The following is a 25,039-nucleotide window of genomic DNA, read 5'->3' as shown; positions in this document are numbered from 1 at the left end:
CTGTCACAACCCAACAGAGGTCTCAAGTCACTGAAATTGTTCCTTTAGAAACTTAAAGCATTTTCAATTCAACGCGTTACTCATTTGGCAAAATTTACACCCATGCTGACAGTGCTGCTTTTGAGTGGAAGACCAAAACATACAACTTGTGACAATGCTGTTCAAAGAGCCAGGTCAGACCCAAAGTGTTCTAATGAACTGACCACAACCCTCAGCACAGCTCTTCAGAGCAAGTCCTGGTCAGTCCTGAAAAGGTCTGTGAGCTTAGCATCTCCAAAAGAAACCAAATAGCCTGCTCACGCCAGGAAATAGACTGGAAGCACTCCAAGTAACTCGAGCAATCTTCAGCTGCACTACAATCAAATCACTAAAACTTCAGGGAAATGACATGACATTGTAACTTAACTTTTCAAAAGGTGTTTGTTTCTACATGTTTAACAAATTTAATTTTTATTATACCTGCAGAAGAAAACCTGTCCCTTTCCTCCCTAGAAGCACTCCAACCCTTTACATCCGGCTTTGCACAATACTGCTTTACTGTGATACAGAAATAGCACAAGAGCTTAACTTGTTCTTGAGCACCTCAACAACCACTCAGAAACCCACACTGAAGAACAGCTAACAAAAGCAGTATTTCACAGTTCCTTTGGCAAAGTTCACCTTTTGTGGGTGTCAGTTAATGACATGATCAATTCAGATAAAAATTGAGACTTTGACTTCAGTGTTATGCGTTTGGCCACACTAAATCTGTAAACAGGCTGGTTAAACTCAAACAACTCTGAATATAGTCACTGTATCACACACTCCCAACAGACATGAACTGAATTAGATATTCTATTTTGGTTTAATCAATTAGTTACCCTTTTTAATAGGAATAAGGGAAAAGAAGGCGTGATATCAGTATTATTGTTTCTTCCCAGTGGCTGGTCTACAGAATCCTGGCTCAATTGTAGCTCAGCCTGCTGGATAAACACCTCTCCAACAGAAATCTAATTCAGAATCACGTATGTTCTGCATGCAATGCAGACACCTTCCTCCTCTTCTCCCCCTACTCAGCTCTTTTTAAGGACATATGTAAGAAATATCTCACTGTGCAGTTTTAAGTTCAAAACAATGATCTCTCAGGGCTATTAATAAACCATGGGTGACAGGTCACATTTTTATACTGGTCTCTCCCTCACTGGCTTAAAAATTAAGACACAGATTTAACAAGTCATGGCACATACATACTTCATAATTATGGACTGCAGAACTGGACCACAATCCAGGACTTTTTACTCCAATACCATTTCTTCAACAGTGGGTAGATACATGTTCCAGAAGTAAGTTCAAGAAGTTAGCTGCATTAATGGATTATTGTCCATCCTAGATTTCCTTCAGGAAGCCATTTACATTGCAAATATGGAAGTTTAATAACCCTTTACAGGATTTTTTTTTACATTAACTACTGCATGGAATTGCAAATATTGCCAGATTTTAACACCCACTTTCTGTTCATTATTTACTTAGATGACCAAAGCAACACATCCTGATAAAGTTAAATATGTGCAAAAAAGTATCAGTTCTGAATTTTGTTCCCCTCTGATTTTACTGAATACCTTCTTGTTCCCAGGAAAAGACAATGATGCCTAACATTCTTTACATACACAGCACTTGTACTGCTTACTAGAATAAGCAGTCCCATCCTTCTCAGTATTTCCACGGAAGTTTTCAGCTATCACAATTTTCACCATTTCTCTGAATCTTTTTTTTTTTTTTTGACCTGTATGAACACTTACAGAAATCTACTGATTTATACAATGCAATATGATTTACTCCATTCTTGTTTCTAATATTCTTCCCCATTTCATTTCTTACAATAAAGAAAAATTAGAACTCAAGTATTGAACAATTAAGGCAATCATCTATAGCAATCCCCTCTTCTTTTTGTGTAGTGGTTCCAAACTGACTCAAGTTTTTTCCTCCAGTGTGTGCCACCAAAAGATGAGTGGGAACAAACACTCCTGCTCATTCACCTAACATAATTGCACCTCCCAAGTTTCTTATAATTGCCTCTTGCCAGTTAGTCAAATTAGTCCACCTTCGATTTCTGCAGCTTTTCTCCTTTATTTCTTTTTCTGAAGTTATGGATCTACCACAGAACTACAAATTACCATATGTTAAACTTAGTGGGATGAAAGCTATTTAAAGTTTTATTTACTGCGGCTAATCAATGGCACAGTTCATCTCTTCCTGTGGCCTCCTTACTTTCCTTTGAGTTAAACCCTAGTATAATCTTCCAGATGTTTTCACATTCTACTTTTGTTTTAATTATAAAGTGAATGAGTGATTCCTTATTAAAGAGGTCAGCAAAAAGCACAGACTAACCTGTAATTCAATATAACATTTACTACTTGTAACAAGGCTGCCCAGGGAAGCGGTTGAGTCATCATACCTGGAGGTATTTAAGCGACATGTAGATGTGGTGCTTAGGGACATGGTTTAATGGTGGACTTGACAGTGCTAGGTTAACAGTTAGACTCCATGATCTTAAAGGTCTTTTCCAACCTAAATGATTCTATGATTCTAAGTCTACAGCTCAGCCTCTTTACACTTAAAACTCATGAGAACTCCTGAACACCTAACACTAAACTGTTTGTTCCATCACCTCCAAAATTTCATGTTCCAGTAACACCACTTCCTAGTTATCATGACATCAAGCCTTCCTTCCCAAGACACCATGTACTATAAAGGCAGAGGCAAATTAATCATAGTTTCTCAATAATAACCTAAACTGCTTTCCCTTAGCCTCCAACTATCTAACATAATCTCCAATCCAGATTATGCAATGCATAAAGTGATGAGGTTGAGTCGCATGTTAGGGTAGGTGCACACAATCTCAATGTCTAACTCCAACTCTAGCCTTGATCTTCAGGAAGTTTTTAGAAGTAGTGTCTCTCAAGCCACAGACTGGCCTTTCTATATAACAGTTTCCCCTTTGGGGGATGAGATTTTGGAAAAGATGCTTGTAAATATACATACTAATTTACATTCACAAAGAGAAAAATAACTGCATGATTTGCATGTGACCACACCTATGGAAAACTGTACAGCAAGTCACATGCAAAAATATCAGATTTTGCCACAATATACTGACATGACTGCAATGTGAAATACTGTGTTCACAGACAGTTCAAAGACAGCTGATTAAACAGGGAACCTATCAAACTGAAAATCACCCCACTAAAATACCAACATATAGATCTTTGTTACAGTTAGCAAGCCTTAAGACAAACAACTGTGGGAAAGTGAATTAAATACTGCAAGATCTTTAACATACACAAATCATTAAAAAAAATAATATACATAATCATTAACACAGACAAATCATTATATATATACACACACAGACTATCCTGGTCACATCTGTTAAACAAGACATGGCACACTGAAAATACGTCAACCTTGATTACAGTACTTAAGTAATTTATCTGTCTGCAAGAGGCTGTTCTATTCACTCAATGCCCTTACAGTTAGAGGGCAAGCCAACAAAGAATGTCACTCTTCCCTGCTTGTGAATATTGCCTGCTTTGTGTAAAACTCTGAACTGGCAATTAAGATTTGCTTGATAAAATAGGATTTTAAAACAGTATTCTTTGAAAAAACAGACTCTAATAAATTATAAACAACTACATTTGCTCTCCGAAGTGATTATTTCAGTTTACAAGTTTTCTTTTGTGTATCTTAGTTTCCAAACTTTGGCATGAATTTCCTACTGTGTTTGCCATGGTAACTAAGCAGCCTGAGCCTCTACTTGAAATTCTGTTTAACTGTTTAGTGTTGCATATTGACCAAGACACATTAACATCCTAATGTATTCCAAAGAGTGAAGAGAGCAATTCTCCTACTGCAGGAATCACCTTATTAACTATTACAAACCTCAAAGGATTTTTGCTGTTGTTTAATATGGGAGGGTAATGGGGAAACGTCATTGCCAAAGATGTGCATAAATAGCTACCAAATAAAGAGAATGCACTCAGATGTGAGGAACGGGGTATATTCAATATATAAGGAGCTACATTAGAACAGCAAAGAGTCGCTATTTGACACTATCTCCTCTCCTGTGAATCAAGACGTTGCATTCATGTCAGAAAGGAAAATTTGTTCCAAGAGTGCATTTGAATGAAAAAGACAGTTTCCATACGTTAAAGCTTGTACCCTGCTGGAAAACTGTTCTGTTCTGGTGCAAGAGGGGCCAGGTAACTGGCTAACTTGAAGTTCTAGGATTAACATTAGCAGGGCAAAGCCAAGCCACTGTTGCTAGCTTCTCTCAGTTTCCATTTTGAAGAAAGATCTTTCTTCAAACATTTATCTCAAATACAGGATCATGAACAAGAAAACATCTGTTTTAAGCACATGGAATCTTTCCTAATTCCCAGAAAACATACCAAATACTTTTATATAAAATTTTAGTGTGCTGAGGTAAGTAAAAAACAGATTAGGAAAACCAGAAAAAAAAAAAAAGGCTTACTGCTTAGTTTTTTCAGACTCACTACCCCATATGACTAAAAAAAAAAAAAAAAAAAAAAAGAAGTAAGGGTTGGCTGGTCACCTCTTTTTATAACGAATTAATGCACCCACTATTACCTGATGTTACTATTCAAGGAAATCTCATCCTTTACTCTGCTTATGGTTAAAGATAGTATGAAATAGTTCTGACCTTCAATGCCTGCTATATAAATGCAGACTTACAATACAGAGAATCATCTTCAAGAATACCTAAAACACAAAATAACCCCCCCCCCGAAGCTTCCCTACAAAACTACTGACATACTGTTACCATAAAACATAGCATGCTCTTTCCATGATATCTGCAAAGTCAGCTGTACTTCCATTAGACTTTACTGTCTCCAGCTCCTCAGTATCTTATACTACTTTTCCTCTCCTGGATCTAAAAGCCAGTAAGGTAGCCTCACCGAGTACCACACAGATAGTTGGACTTGTATCACTATAAATACATTTTCTTCATTCCGTTCATCTGGCTCAGCTCTAAGAAGCTTCTGGATTAAACGCTCTGCCTCTTCTTAAAATCTATTCTGTACCTCCCATAGAGTCTGTAGCCTATCACACCACAGTATTTTCATTGTGCAGTCCAACTATTAGCAATAGCTTACAGCAGGGCTGGTCAAAGACCAGAATCCTTCTGAATTAATAGTAAATTTTGCATGATTGGGATTTGTGGGAGATCTGGCAATGTCTCTCTGATACATCTTTGAATTGCATTTATCTCCTCCTGCCTTTAACAGCTGTATCACGAGTTGGCTCAGCTTGTAATCATCATTACGCTCTGGTTATCATCTTTTCAAAATTTTCTGGCTGAAGGAAAAATTCCCTAACTGTATTTTTTTTTCAATGAATTTTCACTTCAGTTACTGTTCTGATATCAGCTTGTTTCTCCTCATAAAATACTCTGATTATGAACAGTGATGCCTCCCAACTTTATTATGAGAATTTTGCCGTCATGTACGTGCTCTTACTTCTTTGCCCAATGTCACCAATGAAAATATTGTTTCCAAAACCACTCCTAGAAGACCTCAACTTGAAGGTCTCTTCTCAACAGTTGTTACAGTCCCTGTAATCAGTAAAATATGTAAAAAGATATCAAGAACTAAGCATTTTAATTCTCTCCCCATTTCAGAACAGAATGAGTTTAAGGTTCTAGAACTCCCTCAGTTAAAATATCTATTATACCAATCTAAAATTGCCAGTTCATACAAGGACATGAACTTAAATTACAATTCTCTCTTACTACCACAGTGTTACACTAGAAAAGCTGAGCACCTGAACTTCAAATAAAGCTGTCTATATAATGCATGTTACACATTAATGTTTTCCCACTGCAGGGAGACAATGTTTTAGGGGTTTTTTTTTCTGCTTAAAGTAACACAGAAGTCTACTACCTCAGAACTTCAAAAGCTAAAACTGAAAGTAACTTGAAGCAGTTGAGAATTCTCAGGTTTTGGGGTTTTTGTTGTTGTGGTGGTGGGGCTGGGTGCGTGTTGAGTAGCACTCTTGCATGTTTTTCTCTACCTAAATACAATCAAGGATAAGCCTTAAGAAAATACCTGTCTGTCATTGGAGTCACAGGCAGTCAAAGGGTTTTTAGCAGAACTTTTCACTGTTAGGAATACGGTGAATTAAAAAGCAACTGATTTCAGAATAGTAGAGACCACACCAAATATTAGCAGGCACTGAATAAAGTTCATGCTACAACACTACTTATGGACTGTCACAGGCTGTGTAAAGAATATATCACCATCTGTAAAGACTGGAATACACTGAAGCACACATTTTAGTCTCTTCACTTTTGAGGAACTGAGAAAATTAGGTGTACTGTAACAATTATCTCTTTCCTTAACTACACTTCATAATTAAGTTCTGCAAGGTTCACTTAAGATTTATGCCTAGTTAACCAACTCCTTTCTCAATAGTTACAATCTAGTAAGTTATAACAGATTCATAGCTCTAAAGTAAGAAAGTAATAGTTATCTTTCTGATCTCCTTGTTCCTTATCCTCCACTGGATCCTTTCATTTCCTCCTACTCCTACAGTCTAGTCACACTGTTGCCTACACTTATCATCAGTCCTTTCTCACCTGTTTTTAATGCTGAATGAGGCATGATTCAGATGAGCTGAACAAAGATAAGATACATATACTAGATGTAAGAAAAAAGTTAAAGTAAGGAAAATAGGTATGTAAATATCAAATGGATTCCAAGTAAAACCACACATTCTGGCACAATTCAGCAACTGTTCTCATTCAATTCACAGGCTCAGTTGAGATACTTATTAAATGCTTAGTAAGTTACTTTCACTGGGAAATTGTTTAAATCGGCTCAGCTCTGCAAGCAAAACTGGTTAGAAAATTATACCTGTTAAAGGTGACACTCATTTAAATTAGAGCTGGCAGACTGCTTTTAGATGGCCCCCAAAACACGGAACAAACTGGAAACATCGCATGACTTAATGATAGCGTCATCTCTGACTTGTTCATCTCTTCCCCATGCACACACAAAAAAAGTTACCTGACCTGCTGGACTAGTGTTCTAGTCAGTCACACCTTCAAAGCCATTACTTTCACTTTAGCTTTGAATCTTATTTTCTTCTTCTCTAAACCATTGGTATGGTTTTGTTATGATATCACAAAAATGCACTTTAACAATACATGCATACCTATCAATAGCACCCTTTGAGGTTGACTGTATATACAGCTTGCCAGAGACAGAACTGCTGCTTTTGTTTCTTCTTTCAAGGGATCAGACATCCAAAGTATCCTTAAAATACATCACACAGAATTAAGTTACCTGTTGAAAGACTAAGGCTGCTGTAGCTTCATCACTGAAGTTGTTCAGATTTCATTTCTTCTAACATTGAAAAAGATCAAAACACAGTAACACTGAAAAGTTGGCTTTACAAGTGTGTCTTATGGCAAAAACCCCCAACACCTGCAGTCCCTTGACAATACCCTAATCATTTCCAATTTTAACAGTGAAGCTTAAGTAAAACATTCCTCTCTTTAAGGGTATCCAGAAGTATTGAAACAAACAAAATATACAGAGACTTTAAACATACAAAGAACAAGTAACCAAAAGCCTGGCTGATTCAGGGAATCAGCATTCGGAATAAATTGATTTACTTGAAATTTGCAAGCTACTATATGATCATTATTATTAAATTAGAGCAAGTTCAGTTTCATGTAGACTTGTCAACAGGGAGAAGTGAAGTATAAATTCATACTGCATAACAACTTATCCAGCATAGCTCCATTATACTAAATAACATACAGGCAAGTAGTATTAGGTTGAGTTTCCACCAGTCTACCACCCTCATATTTATCTTTGAAAGTTTCCCCCATCCCCTTTTCAGCACATAAGAGGAAAAGTTATTCCTTGGCAGGGGGAAGGCAGCAGCAAAAGAGCTCAGGATTATCCGTTGCTATAACAAAACAATGTTTTAGTCCAACAGTGTAAATTCACTGCTTGTAAGAAAAAATTATCTGTGACAGAAAAGCAGTCTGAATAATTGTACCTTGCATTGCCCTGTTGCTATAGAAACTTACTTCACTGTAGCAGTTAATTGTTAATCAATTTATATTTTTTTCATTGCAAAGCTCAATAAAGTCAAATACAACACAGTAATGTCTGTCCAGCAAGTCAGAATAATGTCTCTTCTGGCTACTGTTGGATTTTGCAAGCCCTACAGGAATGCTGGACATTTTTGATAGTGTTTTTATTAAACCCATAACTCCATCATGTTGCAGCATGTTCACGAAATATTACTAGAACAAAGCCCTAATTACTTTCGTACTAAAAATAAGATGTAACTGGCTGTTATTCTAAGAGCCCCAGAACAGTCCTACAGAAGTTACGTGAATAAATTATCGACCAAATGTATAACCTATGCTCCAAAACCAGAATGAGGCCCATTGGTTTATGCTTTTTGTGGTCATATTTAGTAACAGACAGACAAAATAACATATTTGCCTTAACTCTTGTCCTGAAGTTGTTAATTTGCAATGCATGTTCCTTCTGGAGCTGAAGACATTTCATAACAACCCAACTAGGCAAAAAGTGTTACAGAACAAGAACACAGGCTACTAGAAAACAAATATCAAGGACCAAATCCCTAACACAGATACACTGCAGTGAACTCAGATTTCCCACAATCCTATACGTACAAGTTCTAGGATATCACCTAGTCTGCAAACCAGAATCCTGCCTCAGAAGTTTTAGAGCAAAAGGCAGCACGTTCCCAATTTCAGCACTAGCTTTCCCAACAGCCTTAAAGTAAGCAGAGTATTAAGATACCTTAAGTAATAGCAAGTGCTGACAGTACACTGATACAGATACTATGTAGGAAAAAAAAAAAAAATCCCTTTTGCCTGCTATTAATCACTTTCTTTAAAAATTACCATTAAAAGGCTAAAAGTGTTTAACATACCAAATGGACACACAACATTGTCTCTTTCCTCAGGCTGATTTTTGTCTCAAGAGTAGGAGGGAGTGATCAGACTATCTATTGTCACCTACTGATCTTCTTGCAGACAGTAGTGCTGGCCACTGAGTAACTGCCCACATCTCAGGTGTTTTGCTAAAGGTTCTAACAGAGGCCTATATAAGGGCTATGGACAGAACACAGCCCAGCTATTAAATCATCCCTCCCATTGATATGGGCATACTAATACTATGCATTCTGTTGTCAAAAATAATCATACCTTTAATCAGCACTGATATCAGTAGACTGTCCAAATCTAAATTCTCCTTTATATCAGCTTGCACTGCTGCAAGACACCTACTAATCCGAGGTGATACAAATGAAGAAAGGGTTCCCAAATGACTGAAGAGAAAGCACAGCAGAAGCATGTTCTAGTATCATAAGACTGGACTTCTCCGAGCACTGATCTTACCAGCATTCCCCTTTGGCGCTCTCTGATGTACAAGCAAAGCCTCTATCAATTTAGGACTAACAAAAAACAATACACAGATCAATGCCAGCCCGACACTTTTTTGCAAAGGGGGTTACCTACTGCTCAGAGGGAACAGACATGCATGCTGCTACAGTGCAACACAGATTTAGAGCAGCTAAGCAAGCTGCCTCCAGACTGCTGCAGTAACTTAATTGACAATGAGCACTTTGTTACTCTAACAATGAGGAAAAGTATGAATCACCTTGAGCACCACTAAAGGCAGCTTCATCTGGGCATCTGTATGAGTTGTTCAGACAGTTATTTGCCCCATCTCTCTGATTCAAAAGCACTAAAACATGTGCCCACACTTAACCATCCCAGTTCAGTCTAGTGCATCTATGGAGGCTGCATTTTGGCTAAAACACAGAACTACACTTGAACAGTCACTTCATTGGCACAGAGTCTATTCTGCCAACACTGTTAGAAAGTCAGAAACTTCACCTAGAACAGCATCTTAAAACTTTGCAGGTGTTTGGTAACTGTACATGACACTGAGCCGTAAGTTATTCTGTACAAGGGACCACAGTTTCACTGCTGAAGGTGAGAAAGGTAGGCCATCCCCATGTGTTAAACTGATGTGAACATAATTGGACAGTTTCCTTTAGAGGGGATAGAGCGTGAGTTCACATTCTGAAGTAACAGTAAGATTTTGCTAGAAGTCACTTGTTGAGACATATAGCTAATGCCATTAAAGAGCAACAATTCCTAGTCAATCCAAGCATCTTTCTTTTACAAGCTCCACCCTGTATTTCTGAAAGTCGTCTTTGGGAAAAACGCCTCCTGGATCAATATATCACACTGAAAAGGCACACTTTACAAAAAAAAAATCTTTTTTGGTTATTTATAAGCAACAGAGTAATAATTTGAACTGACACATACAAGATGGGCTATAAGACAGGTAAGAAACACTGCATTCAGCAGTATACATGGTATCAAACTTCAGAAGCGGTATTGCCTAACCATGCAACTCTTCCTGCCCTTATAAATTCTTTTTTAAACACAGATCCTCTTGACATCCTAAGTGCAAACAGGTATCTATTGAAGGTCTCTGGCCCACTCTCCTCTTAAAAAGGCTTAAAAAAAAAAAAAGCTCTAGAAATACTTTCATTTAAAAAGAAAGTCTGAAAAATAAATCCAACTGTGTGCTATATAGAGCCCAGTAGGAAAGAAAGGTGGAAATTTGAAGGAAAATGCAGACTAAGCCTCTATCTATGGCTTCACAATAGCGTATTAAAGTTGATTTTTAGAGGTAGTGTTTACCATTCAGACCACTAAATTATGCAAATCCAAACATCTAAACTATAATTTAAATCTTATGAACATGATTTAAAAAAGAAATCATTGCATAACTATTTTTCTGTAATACCGAGGACAACAACTAACAGAAAACCAGAAAAATCAAGACAAGAAAAATATTTTACAACAACTTCTGCCAAAATTTCATTTCAATGATAGCTTCAAACTTGTATCAGGGTCATGCTCCAATATCCACCTCAAATCTAAAGAAAACCTGCACAACTTTTGTACAAGTCTTAGTTACAAGAACTCTGACCAAAAAAAATTTCCTTAGAAATAAACTGCCATAGTTAAAATATGATGAGACTATGACTTGTAGGATTACGTATTTGTTATGGTTACATTTATAAGTCAGGAAGAGAAGACATTTATGTTACTCAGATTTACTGAGTTATCCTTGTGACTGTGCAGGCTAAAGCGTCCTTAAGGCATCGTTCCAATACTTTATTTCACCAGACTCGTGGATTTTTAACAGATAGTTTCAATATATATTGGCATCCATTCAGTCTCCTGTTGTCACTGCTCTCCCTTTCTTTAGTTGAAAGAGAGCATCAAAGCCATAAACTGGAGTCCTCTCAAAGTTTTATGTGGTATCACTTTCCTGATCAAATGTATGTAAACTTCCTGTAAGGCAGTAAGAATTACTTTTTTTTATTCCCAGGAGATTGGGGATAATGAAGTTTGTTCATGACATCCAATGTTTTCTCCCTACTCCAGGGCATTTTTAAGTTAAAGTTCTTGCTTAGACTAGCATTTAGTCTAATATAGCACTTCACATTCTCTAGGTGTACAAAAATTAGGCATTATTAAACCAAGAACTGCTTAATACAGCCACCTTCCAATCCCACACAGAGTTAAAAATAAAAAATAAAAAAAATTTGTAAGTATTATTTCTTTGACCATTACAGCCACATCAGGACCTTATGATTAACTCAGGAAATTAAAGACCGATTATAGTTGGTAAACCAAAACTGAAATCAATTTGCAGAAAGTATCTATTAGAGATGGATCATTCCATTATGAACAGCTTTACTGAATAATGCAAGAGAAAAATCCCAACGCAAGTTATAACACTGCCACTGGAAAGATTTCAACTGCAGTGGCTGGTGGTCCTGCCCACAAAGACTACAGGGCTATATCTAGTCTGCCAACAGTCTGCTAAACAGAAGCCGGAACAAGCAAAAGCAGTTGCTTTATTTTAAGTTACAGGGGGCAAGAAATGGGAGGGATGTAGATGCTAGAAGATGGACTGCATACACATTTGGACTTACAAGTGGGGTGAGGTAAGGAAGGAAAAATACTCAATTTCTGAGAAGGACACAACAGAATGTTATTACTTTTAAGGAAAGAAAAATACTTGAATTCTGAGAAGGACACAACAGAATATTACTACTTTAACTTACAGTATGGCACATTTAACGTTACTGCTTAGTTTCCTTAAGCTTTCTAAGAGGACAATGCATTGGGCACTATTGGCACGAAATGGCACCGTTTTCAAATAGTAATTTGTCCAAGTGTGTCAACTCAGTCATGACAACTGGACAGCAAGTGGCCTTTGGATACGTCCTTCAAAAGAAAGTATTTCAGATGGTTCCCTTTAGCCAGAGAACTACAATAATAGTTCAAACTAGTGCATTAAATTTGATTCTAGAATGTCACACAATTATGGCTTGCAATCTTCTCAGAGATGGGTCTAGGCAATGTTTAATTTGTTTGAGGCATCTTCAATGTATGTTTTAACTACTAACAGTTAACTAAACTGTTTTGCAGACTGTCAGATGTCAAAGCACAATGCAAACTCCTTGTTTATTTAAGCACATAGCACAACACTTTTGTAAAATATTCTGACAAAGCTGGCCCACAAAACTCACTAGACACAGAAATGTTTGTTACAAATGACCATTATTTGCATCTGTGAAGCATTACGACTAAAATTCTGTCAATCTGCAAAGAGTAAGTGCCACAATTAATGGTTTTACACTAATTTAAATTCCCCAACTGAACTGATGCAAGTGCAATATTATTACAAATACACTTCAATACAAAACAAAAACCAAATTATACCTGCAGTGGCAAAAAAACCCCAACCAACCACACACACACATACACACACACACACAAATTCACTGCCTATAAAATACTGCACACCAATCTTGGGATTTGGCCAGCATAGCCTAGTATTCACTCTCAAACATGCCAGCCAAACAGGCAGCCATAGATAAATGATCTATTACCTTGGAGAGCAATCCTTCAGAGGATATACTGCAATAGCTTACTGAAGTCAAACAGTTGTGATACAGGCTTGAAGCACAGACTAGGAGAAGTAAAAGCACTACAGACTAATGCCACTATCTAGAACTCAGAAGTAGCCCCCAGATAATAATCATCTTGCAAGCTCCATCAAGTGCAGACATTTTGTTCTCCACCACAGCAAGAAACATTTAACTGTGTAACAGTATCGTTTTAAAGCAGCCTTTTAGTCTTTAGAGCAGCTTTTTAGTCCTTCCTCTTACTTGAGCCAGTCCTAGTTGCTCTATATAAGCATCACAACAAAGTTAAACACTTAAATCTACCTATACTCCTGTAACCTACATTAGCTCTTCACTATTTCCTCCAGAAGTGTCATTGAAAGAAAGGGGTTACTGAAAAACCCACCCTCCAGAAAACTCTACAGGAACATTTTGTAACATGTCTTGTCAGTCATTAGTACAGCCCAGCTAGAATGAAGAAAGAAAACATCTATCTCCATCATAAAACTCAAGGTGGTAAGTATATCCATCCATTAAACACTTGAAACAAATTTCCAAGAGACTTTCAAATACCTTCACGAGCACAGATCAACAGGTAAAGTACTACTGACCTAGCCACAGTACCTCCACAGGACTGGCAAATCCGGTCCCAACATAACAACTATTATCTACAAGATAGATAAGAAAAAATTCAGCAAGAAATTAAGGGATTTCTTAAAAAAAAATAAATCTACAACACCCTTTTGAACAGGAACAAAATAGATTTACAGAGTGTTACATCCAGCACACCTGAGAAATGTGGACTATGCAAATTCCTCCAGCACAGAAAAGAGTATCTTCCCAGTTGCAGGATGGCACCAGATACCTTTGAGAAAAGTTCTGCTGTCTTTACTGTGGTACTTCCATTAGCCACCTTTGCCTGTCATCTCTGACAATAAGAGTGATGTTTGATTCTGGTATAAATAAATATTTAAATACCGAACACTGTGTAGCAGAATTCAACAGTCATAGTAGTAAACCTTTCTTTGGTATCAAAACCACTGAAACAAATTGGACTGTAAGCACCTAGACAAAGGGGGGAAAAAACACGCAACGTAAACTTGCCAAAAGCAAGCACCAAACGAATCTAATTGTCTTCTGAAAAAATAACCGGACTAGAGAAAAATGTCAGCAGCAAATGCAACACATGGTTTTTAAGTTCTATGAGATACTTTTGTTAATGGATGAGAGTACACATCAAATTTGTGAATGACAAACATTGGAAGGATTTTTGCAGTATGCAGCACAGAATTGGAAATAAAACCACTCTCTAATAAACTTAATAGAACAAAATTCAATGAAAATGCTACATGGCATTTATAAACAACAACAACAACAAAAATCAAAGCATGGATAAAAATGGAGAAAAGCTGCAATATGATAAGAAACAATCCAAGTGAGTCAACACTATGAGCAGGATTCAAAAATGTCAACATTACTCAATATGTTAACGAGAATATTAGAAGACAGACACAGCAGGCAATAATTCTCCCTTACTCTGCACTGAAGTCATGGTGGAAGTACTGTATCTAGTTTAGGTACCACAAATGCAAGCTAACAGAAGTCAATACAGAGGAGAGCAATCAAACATTTGGAACTCACGATCTAAGAAGAAACGTTAAAGGAACAAGATTTATTTACCTTAGGAAAAATGAGAGGACAAATTAACAAGTTTTCAAATATGTAAAAGCCAAAGACAATAGTCAACTGTTCTCTATGTCCACAGTAAATAACAGCATTCAGCCTGTTTTTTTTTTTTCCTTGAACAAGAAGTTTAGTTAGTTATTGGGGGAGAGAAAGAAAACTAAGCACCAAAACAAGTTATTTAGGGAGGCTGTGGAATTCTTGTGACTGCAAGTTTAAGAACTGGTCACAAAGATGTAGGTATACTTCCCTCTGCTTCAGAGCAAGTGTATCTTCAAAGATCCTTACAAATCTCAGCATTTTTATAGCTCATATATGCTATTAAAACATACATCTTTTTCGGAGGCCTGACACAGCTTAGCGATCTCTAAATATACAGTAATATAAACTCATCTTCCCACCACATCTTGAGAAGATTTGCTGGTTTTCTCCACAGATTCCAGCTTCCAACCCAGAACTGTCTCGCACTAGTCTTCCCAGAGCAATATATTAAGCACAGTGACAAATGCCACCCGTTATCATTCTGTCATTGCAACAAGATCCTAGATAAACAGTTTATAGAATGAAAGTCACCACCAAGGATAACCCTTCTCAACTGGACAACAAAGACTCCGGTATCAAGCCAGACACAAAAAAGGTAATTTAGAGAACTGCAAAGGAAGGAATCCTACATGTCATCAGTATTTTTGCTGATAACCAGGGACTGCCAGTATGCTAACTCTTAATAAAAGAAGTTGAGGTACGAGATTCCTTGCATCTTAGTACAAATATAATTACTTCTAAGCCACTTGCTCTACATAAGGTTAAAAAGACCGTCAACAGATTCTGCCCTCCGTGCCTCTGCCAACCTGAGCTTATCACATACATATGTTTCTACTCCAACACCATTACAACATACTGTAATATTCTATAGTTATTGACAGACTGCTGCTTTAGGTAGCTGCAGGAAAAAAGTAGAACTAAAGACAAAGTCTCTTTTAATGAGAAACAGGTTCCAAAAAGTGAAACAACCAACCAATGTTAGGAAAGTCTGCCACACGTTTACAAAAAGAGTAGGTAGCCAGAATTTAAATACAATGCGAAAAGTTTAACATAATGTAATAAGCTAAACTACACATTCAAATTTCGTAACTTCCCAATATGTTACATAAAAACTAAGACTGTGCACCATGCAACACTATTGCTAATATATACCTGTATATGACTGTATTGCAGTGACAGTTGCAGACTAACTTGCCCAGAAACCTTTACAATATACAGAGAATAACATATTAATTATCATACACACAATTTCTTAAAGGAAAATGTACTAGCTTCCTAGTAGAAAGGGAAACAGATTTGATAGTTAATGTCAGCTGCAATCTAGAAAGCCTTGTTTTGTCAGTCATTCCTAAGACAAGGAAGATGAGATAGCACTCTCCTTTTCCAGCCTAATGAATCAACTAACAAATCATTTTGCAAAGCTAGCCACAAACCATATTTAAGTACCCCAAGACTGTCTCATAAGCAAGAATCAAGTAACATCCCTCACTCCTAATTTGGGGCTGCAGGAAAAGGCAACCCATCCAAAGCATCAATGCATCATAGTTTGAGCAACAATTTTTGAATTATTACCTTATAACCCTACTCCATGAAGAATTAAATGCGTAAAATAATAGAAATTGCTTCCTTTAACACCTATAACTCTCTTAAGCAAAATTAAGACAACAATCCCCCAAGAACAGATCACTCTGAATCTGACTTAAGGCTGAAGTAAAGGCTTTATTCAGGAGAGACCTCATAAGGCAGTGGATCTGATCTGACAGCCCAGGCCACTGAAGAGGGTAGCTTTGTTCCTTCCCCCCACCCCAACCCTTCCTTCGCTTTCACTGTGCCTGCTAATATCCGTTCAACTCACCAAATCAAGAGAAAATCTGCCCAGAAAAACAGCAAATACTTTGCTGCTGGTTTAGCAAGCTGAACCAGCTCAACCAGAGGCTGAGCACTGCCAAAGACAGCAAGGAGAGAGGAGTGCACTGCCAAGAGGATGCTATACTGCTAGACCATCATTTTCAGCTGTCACTAGATCAGTTGAGTTCATGAAAGTGTACCCCTTCTGTTTAACAGGAGATCACTGTACACACCTAACCTTAAGCCAAAGTTAAGGAGGACTGAAAGGGAAAGCCCCTTGACACTCAGTGCAGTTGAGAATAATTATATACTTACATAAGTAAAGCAACCATATCTCATTCCATCACAGTTTAATTTCTCCCTACTAAACTATAGGTTCATTTCTTTTTTCAGTGGATCCAAATCAGAAAGCAGCAGTTTTCTGGAAGCCTGCATAGCCTTATTAAGACAAAGGGAGCTGCATAATTTTCATTATAAAAACAACAATGCACTGGCTCATAATTGATGTGCTTTCTATGACATGGAAAACACAGAAACATGGTAACATGTTTCATGGCAATGGTAAAGTTTAATGGTAACATGGAAACATAAACCAGTAAAAACTCAGCTTCCTTTTTAAAAAGGCAAAGAACAAAGTTGGGACAAAATACCTTTTTGCTTCAAAAAGCCTCTAAAGACAGCTTGAAGTGCTGTCCAAAAATCTCTCTTGTCTCTCTACTAAACTACTATCATTGTCTATTAGTACTCCAATCTCCACACCACTGTCCTGGACACTAGACGTAACTTTTCAACCAAGTTTCTTGGAAGAAGAATCAAGGTTAAAGAAACATCCCTGGAAACATTTTTTCTTTATATAGGTTAAATATCCTCAACAGAACACATATATTAGCAGTCTACTTAAAAAGATGACTTACAAACTAGATGTAGCAGATGCAACGTATTTAGGATTTAAGGGAAACTAAAAGAAGAAACCTTAGCATCATTGATTTCAAGAAATATCCTTCCAAGTGGTACATTATTTATTCTTAAGTGTCGTTCATGGCTTAAGTGTGACTCTTACTTGATATGTACTGATCTGCAATGGATTACTGATGCAAGAATTATCTCAGTATCTAACAGACAGGGTTACTTAAAATAAAGTCCCAGTGGTTCTTTCACTCATTTTAGTAAAATGATAGCATTTTCTTAGCAAGAAAAGAAGCAGACCTTAAAAAAAGATTAAAAAAGACAAAATCATAGCTACCTGATATATACACACAGCACAGCTTCACTAAATTCAACTCTTACTTTAATATTCTAATATGACTTAGCCAAAATGAAAATTATAGTCTTAAAGTAATTCGGGAAATTTTTTAAAGGGATACTTGGATAATTATGAACTAACAGTTAAAACAGAAGTTATCAGTATCTGTATTATGCAGAGGATCGCAAACAGGTTGGTCTTCAACAGATGAAATCCCTCTCCCCCTCCTGTCCCCAAGAACAGGAAGGCATGTCGAGTCTGATAGTTTGTCCCGTTTAAGGCAGAATTACATACTGTCAATTTAGCTAACAATAGCACTCTCCCTTTTATGACAGCCACAAGATATAACTTTTGATTCTGAAAAGCTCAAATAATCAGTTGAAAGACCATCAGCCTGTTCTTATATCAACTTTGTACATAGACAAAACTACTTCCAGTTGAATAGTTTCAAAATAAATTCCAAAGCAGCAAGTATTACAAGCTTAAAACAGACCATCTTCCCCAATCTCATTTAAAGCATTTTCCTTAAGTGTGTTTCAATCTATTTCAGCTCCTTCTCCAAGTTTAGTTTACTAGTTAACATATTAGACATATAGAATATACAGTGTATCTTAAATTGTTAACACTGTAAAAGGTCATTGAAATAAATTCTGTTCTAACAATATGTATGTTTTACACTACTCAGAGAAAAAAGTATTTAACACCGTAACGGGTACATCTCAAAGCTCACAATTCAACAATCTGACAAACTAAAATTTTCTCAGTTACTGTGTATCATACCAGCATCTAAAAAAAAATTAAAATACTCGGCTCAAAGTGACTTTTATAATTTGAAAAAGTTATTCAGTTCCCTATTTTCAATGAAGTTCCAGGCTTTAGATTTTTATTTTTCAGAAGTGTGGCAAGAGATGACTAAGACAACTTGCAAGAATCACATGCACCATTACTAAACTACATAAAGGCCTGCTCTGTAATCTGAGAGAACTCTGCAGTTACTTTGTATGGAAAAACGAACATAAGATATCAGAATCCAAACATGGTAATAATTTAGGATACAGATTTTCAGAGATATTGCAAGCCACAATACCTTGTAAATAGTAAAGATAGCAACTGCTTATAAATAGCAAATACTGTTTGATACAAAATACTCATCGCATGCTTAAAGAAACTATTGTCCAAGTATTATTTAAAACATAACTAGATTATTAAAATTCATTAAAGCGTGAAATTAAAATCCATATGCACACTTTTCCATATAATTATACAGGACATATCAGATCTGTTAAGTCACAGTCAACACATAACCACGTAGGCTTTATTCTCCAGTTGGTGCCTACATTTTATACAGAGGAGGAGTGATATGGACACTAGCTTAGGACATAGTACATTCAGGTATAATTCCTTGCTCATCTACAAGCTTCCTGCACAGCCTTGCATACGTCACTAGTTCTCTCTGCCTTCATCCCACGTTGAATGGTGGGCTAAGAGCAGGAAGATTTCAAGGTACTTACATTATAGTAGCTGAGCCCCAAGTATGTAAGATAATGAACACCCACTTTTTGAAACATAAAATAGAAAGCTGACAATCATTACATCTGTGTTTACATATATTAGGAGTGACACACCTTCACTCGGTGTGACAAATTCTAAATCCTTCTCTAAATCCCATAAAATCAAGGGCCTTAAGAAACAAGTAGAAAGGGTTTGTTCATAAATATGGTGACCTGAGAGATCAAATGCATGCACTGTTAGTCCTGCATCAAATAATGACAGGTAAGGAATCTCTCTCAAGTGCATCAATGGTTCTTTCCTGTAAAAGCAACTTTCTCTGTGTTAATTAACTGACATTTAAAACTCAGCTCACTGCACTGCTCCCATTTAGAAACAATCCTAAAATCAGTCCACATTTCAAAGTCACGATAAGGCCTAAACTTACAGTGAATAGTGTAGCCATTCAGTCAAAGCCAGAAAGATCCTGGAAGCAGGGATTTGACACCACCATAATCACGACAGGCATTAGTATACAGCAAACTCAGACCTGAAGCAGCAGGTGAAGGAGGCCCAGGGTTGCCTTGCCAATAGAAAGCCAACCCTCATTCCTGCACGCCAAAGAGGGCCCAAGCAATCGCATCCCTCCAAAGGGCCCTCCCACACGCACCTACCGTTGGCGACACAGTATTTGACGTAACCCACCAGTACTGAGCCAGCACCGGTCCCCTCACACAGCCCTCCAGCCCAGGCCTATGCTCCCCCTCCCCTAACCGCTACCCCACAGGCCAGTTAATTGGGAGAGCGGCTGAACTCCCAGCCCCAACCAGGCCGCAACCGACAAGCTGTCAGCCTCAAGGCCGCCGGGGCGGGGGGGGGCGAAGGAGAGGCGGCCCGGCGGGGCGGCCTCTGCCCCCCGCCCACGGCGCAGCCCCCCGCGGCGGGGCTCCCACACCCCACCGGCAGCCAGCGGACCCTCGGCAGGCGGCCGGCGCGGAGCCCCCGCCACTCCCCCCCCAGCCCAGCGGCCGAGCCCCGGTACCTTGCGGACCCCCTTGTAGATGTAGAAGTAGAGCTCCCGGCCCACATTGAAGCAGAGCCGGTCCCCGTTGCCGCTCTGGTCGTTGACGTTGACGAAGGAAACGCGGACCGGGTTGGAGCCCTGCGAGTTGAAGGGCACCCGGTTAGGCCGGCTGTACTCCGAGTGGCTCAGCAGCTTGTACAGCCCCTCCCGGGTGGTGAACTGGGTCTTAATCTCGTTCATCTCCTTCCCTCCTCCCTCCGCCGCCATCTTGGAAAGGAGCATTCATCCTGCCCCAGTGCCCGGATGTAGCGCCACTGCGCAACCGCCGCCGCCGCCGGCGCTCGCGCGGCCCTGCGCGGAGGCGGCCACGCAAACGGCGTAAGGGGGAGGAGCGGCGGCGCCTGTTTACTGCGCGTCTGCGCACGCGCCGGGCTGCCTGCCCTTGGGTGGGCCCTCGCGGGGAAGGGGCGGGCCTGCGGGGTGGGGGGCGGGGCGCTGGGGGAGGGGGCGGGCAGTGGCCGCCCACGGAGGGGGGGGTGTCGCTCAACATGGTGGCGGGGTGCGGGGGGCAGCGGTGCAGGGCGAGGGCTGTGGGGGACGGGGAGAGAAGAGGGTCGGGGTCCGGCTGGTGGGTTGAGGAGAGGCTTTTCGGGCCCACAGGGACCCGTCGCCTCAGTACGTGGGCGCCTGCCCCTCGCAGCGCGTGGGGTGAGATGGTGACCGCCACCGCCTGAGGGGCCGAATTGGAGAGGTGTCGGTGTGCGCTGGGGCTGCGCCGTTGTGTAGGGGTGGTGGCTCCCAGGTGAGAGCCTGCACCGCGAGGCAGCCAAAACGGGGTGCCACCACCCTGGCTGCGTTCATAGGCTCGTGTGCCTCGGCCCTGGCCGGCTTGGTCCACAGGTTACTGCCAGCACACCTGCCGGCTCCTGAAAGCCTGGTCAGGTGGGGCTGCTAAGCCCCGCCGGGAGAGTGCCATGGGTAAGTCAGCTAAGAGACATGGTAAGTCAGCTAAGAGACGGCAAATACGAGTGTGCAGCAGTACTTGGACGCCTCATGTCAAGGCCACGCTGCCCCTGAAGGAGACAGCACCACCATCCCTCCGGCTCTGCACCAGCCTCTAAACTGCCAGCTGCACGCAGAGCCAGGCTGGGGAGTTGACCTGAAATGTTAACCTGAAAAACTGGTTGTCAGATAACTCACTTCATTGTTCTGATCATCATGCAACTATACAAGCAGCTGCGTTGCAGGGTGAACCAGATCAATGTTAGAAGGAAGTGGCATAGGGTTGGAAAGGATTGTTTTCACTGGGCAGGGAGGCAGGACTGTTTCTTTTGGCAGCAGTTTCAGCTTAAAGAGTTTGTCTAACTACAGCCTCATGATTGACTCAAGCTAACCTAAGACTGATCTCCAACTGTAATAAAGGGGCTTTGACCTCTCCTCTATCTTCAGGTACATATTTCCATTACCTCCCTTGCATCAGTTCTAGTAATCATGCAACCAAAGGGTGAGTCAGATCCACTTGAAAACTAACACACACAAAGAAATGATGGGTTTGCAGGTAAGCAAACTTGATCAGCAACCAGGCTGATCCAACTCATCACAGAATTGCTAGAGCCAAAATAAGGAAGGAGTTGGGAATGTGCAACTAGCGGAAGATAAGCAGCACAGAGTTAGATCATCTTATATTAACAATAAAAAACACACTTTCAAGGTATAGCTTCATGCTGTAGCTGTGTTGCTTTAATGTGGCTGCTACCAAAGGGGTTGTCCTGCTCTCTTCTTTCTTGACTGTGACTAGCTGCTGCTGCTGCTTCTTTCACAAGCAGCAGTGCTCATCTGACCTCATGATGAGCCATTTCTGAAAGATAAATGGATAGAGAATTAAACTCCCTGCAAATGTGAAATGAATAGGGTTAAATGAAAAACGCTGACTATGTAAGGGAGGGGACACGAATGCACAGCAGAGCTGGAGGGAAGCAGGACCTCCCTTTCTTTCCACTAGATCAGCTCAACCACAGAAGTCCACTCAGACGCCAGGGGGTTAAAGGGATTTAGTTTCAAATCAATTTAGTTCAAAGAGATTTAGTTTGCAGCTAAATACGATCTTGCTGCTGAACATCAAAATATTAGTACAAGGTAGTTGAGAAACATGAAACAGCCAAGGATCTCTGGGTTAACTCATGCAGAATAGAGTATGTATCTGAGTGAATATCTGAACAAGTACAGATAATCAGACTTCCAAAAGGCCAAGTATTGAAGCCTTGCTTGAAATTCTTAAGATAAAGCCAATCAATAATGACCAATAGATCTTGTCAGCTTATCAGCCAGCCCTGCCAGATGGCATTGATGACCTCCTAAAAGCACATAAAGTAGGTGAGCAGACCTGCAAGTATTTTAAGAATCGTCTCGAGAGTGGTTCTTTCATGCAGAAATTTCATGAATGGACTTCCAGAGAGAAGGTCAGAATGTTTTCAGTCACCAAAAGAAGAGCAGGAAATGCAAGGATCTCTAAATAATAATAATAATATTATTATTATTATTATTCAGACAAGGATTTAACAACAAAAAAAATAATTTAAAAAAAAATGCGTTGCTCCAAGCCATCATACTCAGTATGTCTTGTTCATTACACACTGACAACATTGGATAGATCACTTTGAAGAACAAAGCAGGCAACTTTGGTAGAGGGACCGTGTGGAATGCAAATCGTACTGAAACCACAGCAGGCCATCTGTCACTGATGGAATGAGTGTGATCCAAAGAATAAACAAAGTTAACAAATACCTGGTTATCAGCAGTATATGATGGTGCAGTAAGTCAAAGAACTGATGTAGTGTTTAACATTTACCAAGAAACATCAATAAAAGCTGCTGAGAGATTCCACAGAGAATCCAAGACAAATATTCATTTGAAAAACACAGCTGCAAGTCACAAGAACACTATTGTACAGCTCCATCAACAATGCTCATCAAACACTTGGTTAAAGAATGGGAAAAAAGAGATTACAGAGATAAGCCTTATGAAAAAATTCTCTGTACCACTTGTAAATTCTTCTGATTCAAGCTAACCAAAGAAGATAGTTCTGAAATGATCCCATGAGGACACCCCTAGATGTGTTGTTTTGTATGCACCGCACAACCAATAAATAGAAGTTAGTCAGAATCACGTCCATCTCGTACCTTTACTTCTTGCAAATGTTTTGGCAAATTCGTGTCATGGTTTAACCCCAGCCAGCAACTAAGCACCATGCAGCCGCTCACCCTTTCCCCCTCCCAGGGGGATGGGGAAGAGGATCGGGAAAAAAAAGTAAAACTTGTGGGTTGAGGTAAGAGCAGTTTAATAACTAAAGTAAAATGAAATATAATACTACTACTAATAAAAACATAATAATTATTGTAACGAAAAGGAATATAACAAAAAAGAGAGAGAAACCCCAAGAAAAGACAAGTGATGCATAATGCAATTGCTCACCACCTGCTAACTGATGCCCAACCAGCAATCAGTCCCTCCTGGCCAACTCCCCCCCATTTATATGCTGAGCATGACGTTTTATGGTATGGAATATCCCTTTGGCTAGTGCAGGTCAGCTGCCCTGGCTGTGCTCCCTCCCAGCTTCTTGCACACCTGCTTGCTGGCAGAGCATGGGAAACTGAAAAATCTTTAACTTAGGATAAGTGCTACTTAGCAACAACTAAAACATCAGTGTGTTATCAACATTATTCTCACACTAAATCCAAAACACAGCACTGTACCAGCTACTAAGAAGAAAATTAACTCTATCCCAGCCAAAACTAGGACAACTGGAAAACAGACATGAGCAAAATTCACTAACATTAGTAAAACTGTGTGGTCCTTTGAGATTGATTTATGCAGAGCATAAACTGGTCCTGCAACTTTTCAGGATGTACTATTAATAGTGCTTTTGCTGGCCATGAGGAGACTGCAGCCTTAAAACTTATGCAATACAAGTACAGTTATCAACAAAACTTTTCTATGCTTGAATTTGAATGCCATCTGTTACTTCCCTAAAAGTGCAACAACTGATATTAATGATGCTTGTACCAGCTCTTCTGAGCCAAAAAAAAAAGTAAGAGGATGGTGACTACACCCATATTCCATCATGCAAACAGTATTTAGCATGCACTGCCTGCAGATTTTGATGCAGGAATCAGGAGACCATCTCTGCAGTGTCTGTCAACTATAGTAGGTCTGTCAAGTCTTGCTTGGACTTCTGATGCCAAAACCAGTTTAGGCATTTAGTGTGTGACTGGCTTAAGAGTCAAAAGCTCTGCAATGTGTCAAATTTTAACAAGTTATGAATGTGTGTGAATTACTAACAGACAAAGGCATACAGAGATATGTAAGTGACACATCTGAACTAGTCAAAAGATTGATGCTGGTGAGGAGAATGGCATGCAAGTTCCATTTAATATGGAGAGAAGAAAAAGAACTACAGTGTTGGAAATATGTTTCCAATTACTTACATGGACTTTAAAGTACGTCTAACTTGCTTTCATCATTAGAAAATATTGTTTATGGCATAGTTTCATAGCTCCTTATTTGCATTAAGAATCTCTTCTCAACCACTACATACCTTTAACACTAAATACATGAGATAATGCATTATGATATGCATTACAAAGTGAAAGGGTGTTATCAAA

General features: G+C 39.3%; 1 protein-coding gene across 4 annotated transcripts in view; it reads right to left on the bottom strand.

Moving 5' to 3' along the window:
• Positions 1-20,645, bottom strand: part of WDR20 (WD repeat domain 20) — a 47,843-nt gene extending 27,198 nt beyond the window's left edge. For all 4 annotated transcript variants that reach the window (XR_007766528.1, XM_050897740.1, XM_050897742.1 and 1 more), the window contains exon 1: positions 20,397-20,645. Coding sequence is in view for 3 of the 4 variants with exons in the window: in XM_050897740.1 (XP_050753697.1) it covers positions 20,397-20,645 (249 nt within the window). In the remaining variant the exon portion in view is untranslated. The remainder of the gene's footprint in view (positions 1-20,396) is intronic.
• Positions 20,646-25,039: the final 4,394 nt, after the last annotated feature.

Source organism: Gymnogyps californianus, chromosome 5 (genome assembly GCF_018139145.2).
Source record: "Gymnogyps californianus isolate 813 chromosome 5, ASM1813914v2, whole genome shotgun sequence".
In the NCBI taxonomy this organism is placed as follows: domain Eukaryota; kingdom Metazoa; phylum Chordata; class Aves; order Accipitriformes; family Cathartidae; genus Gymnogyps; species Gymnogyps californianus.
This window is presented reverse-complemented; position numbering and strand designations above follow the sequence as displayed.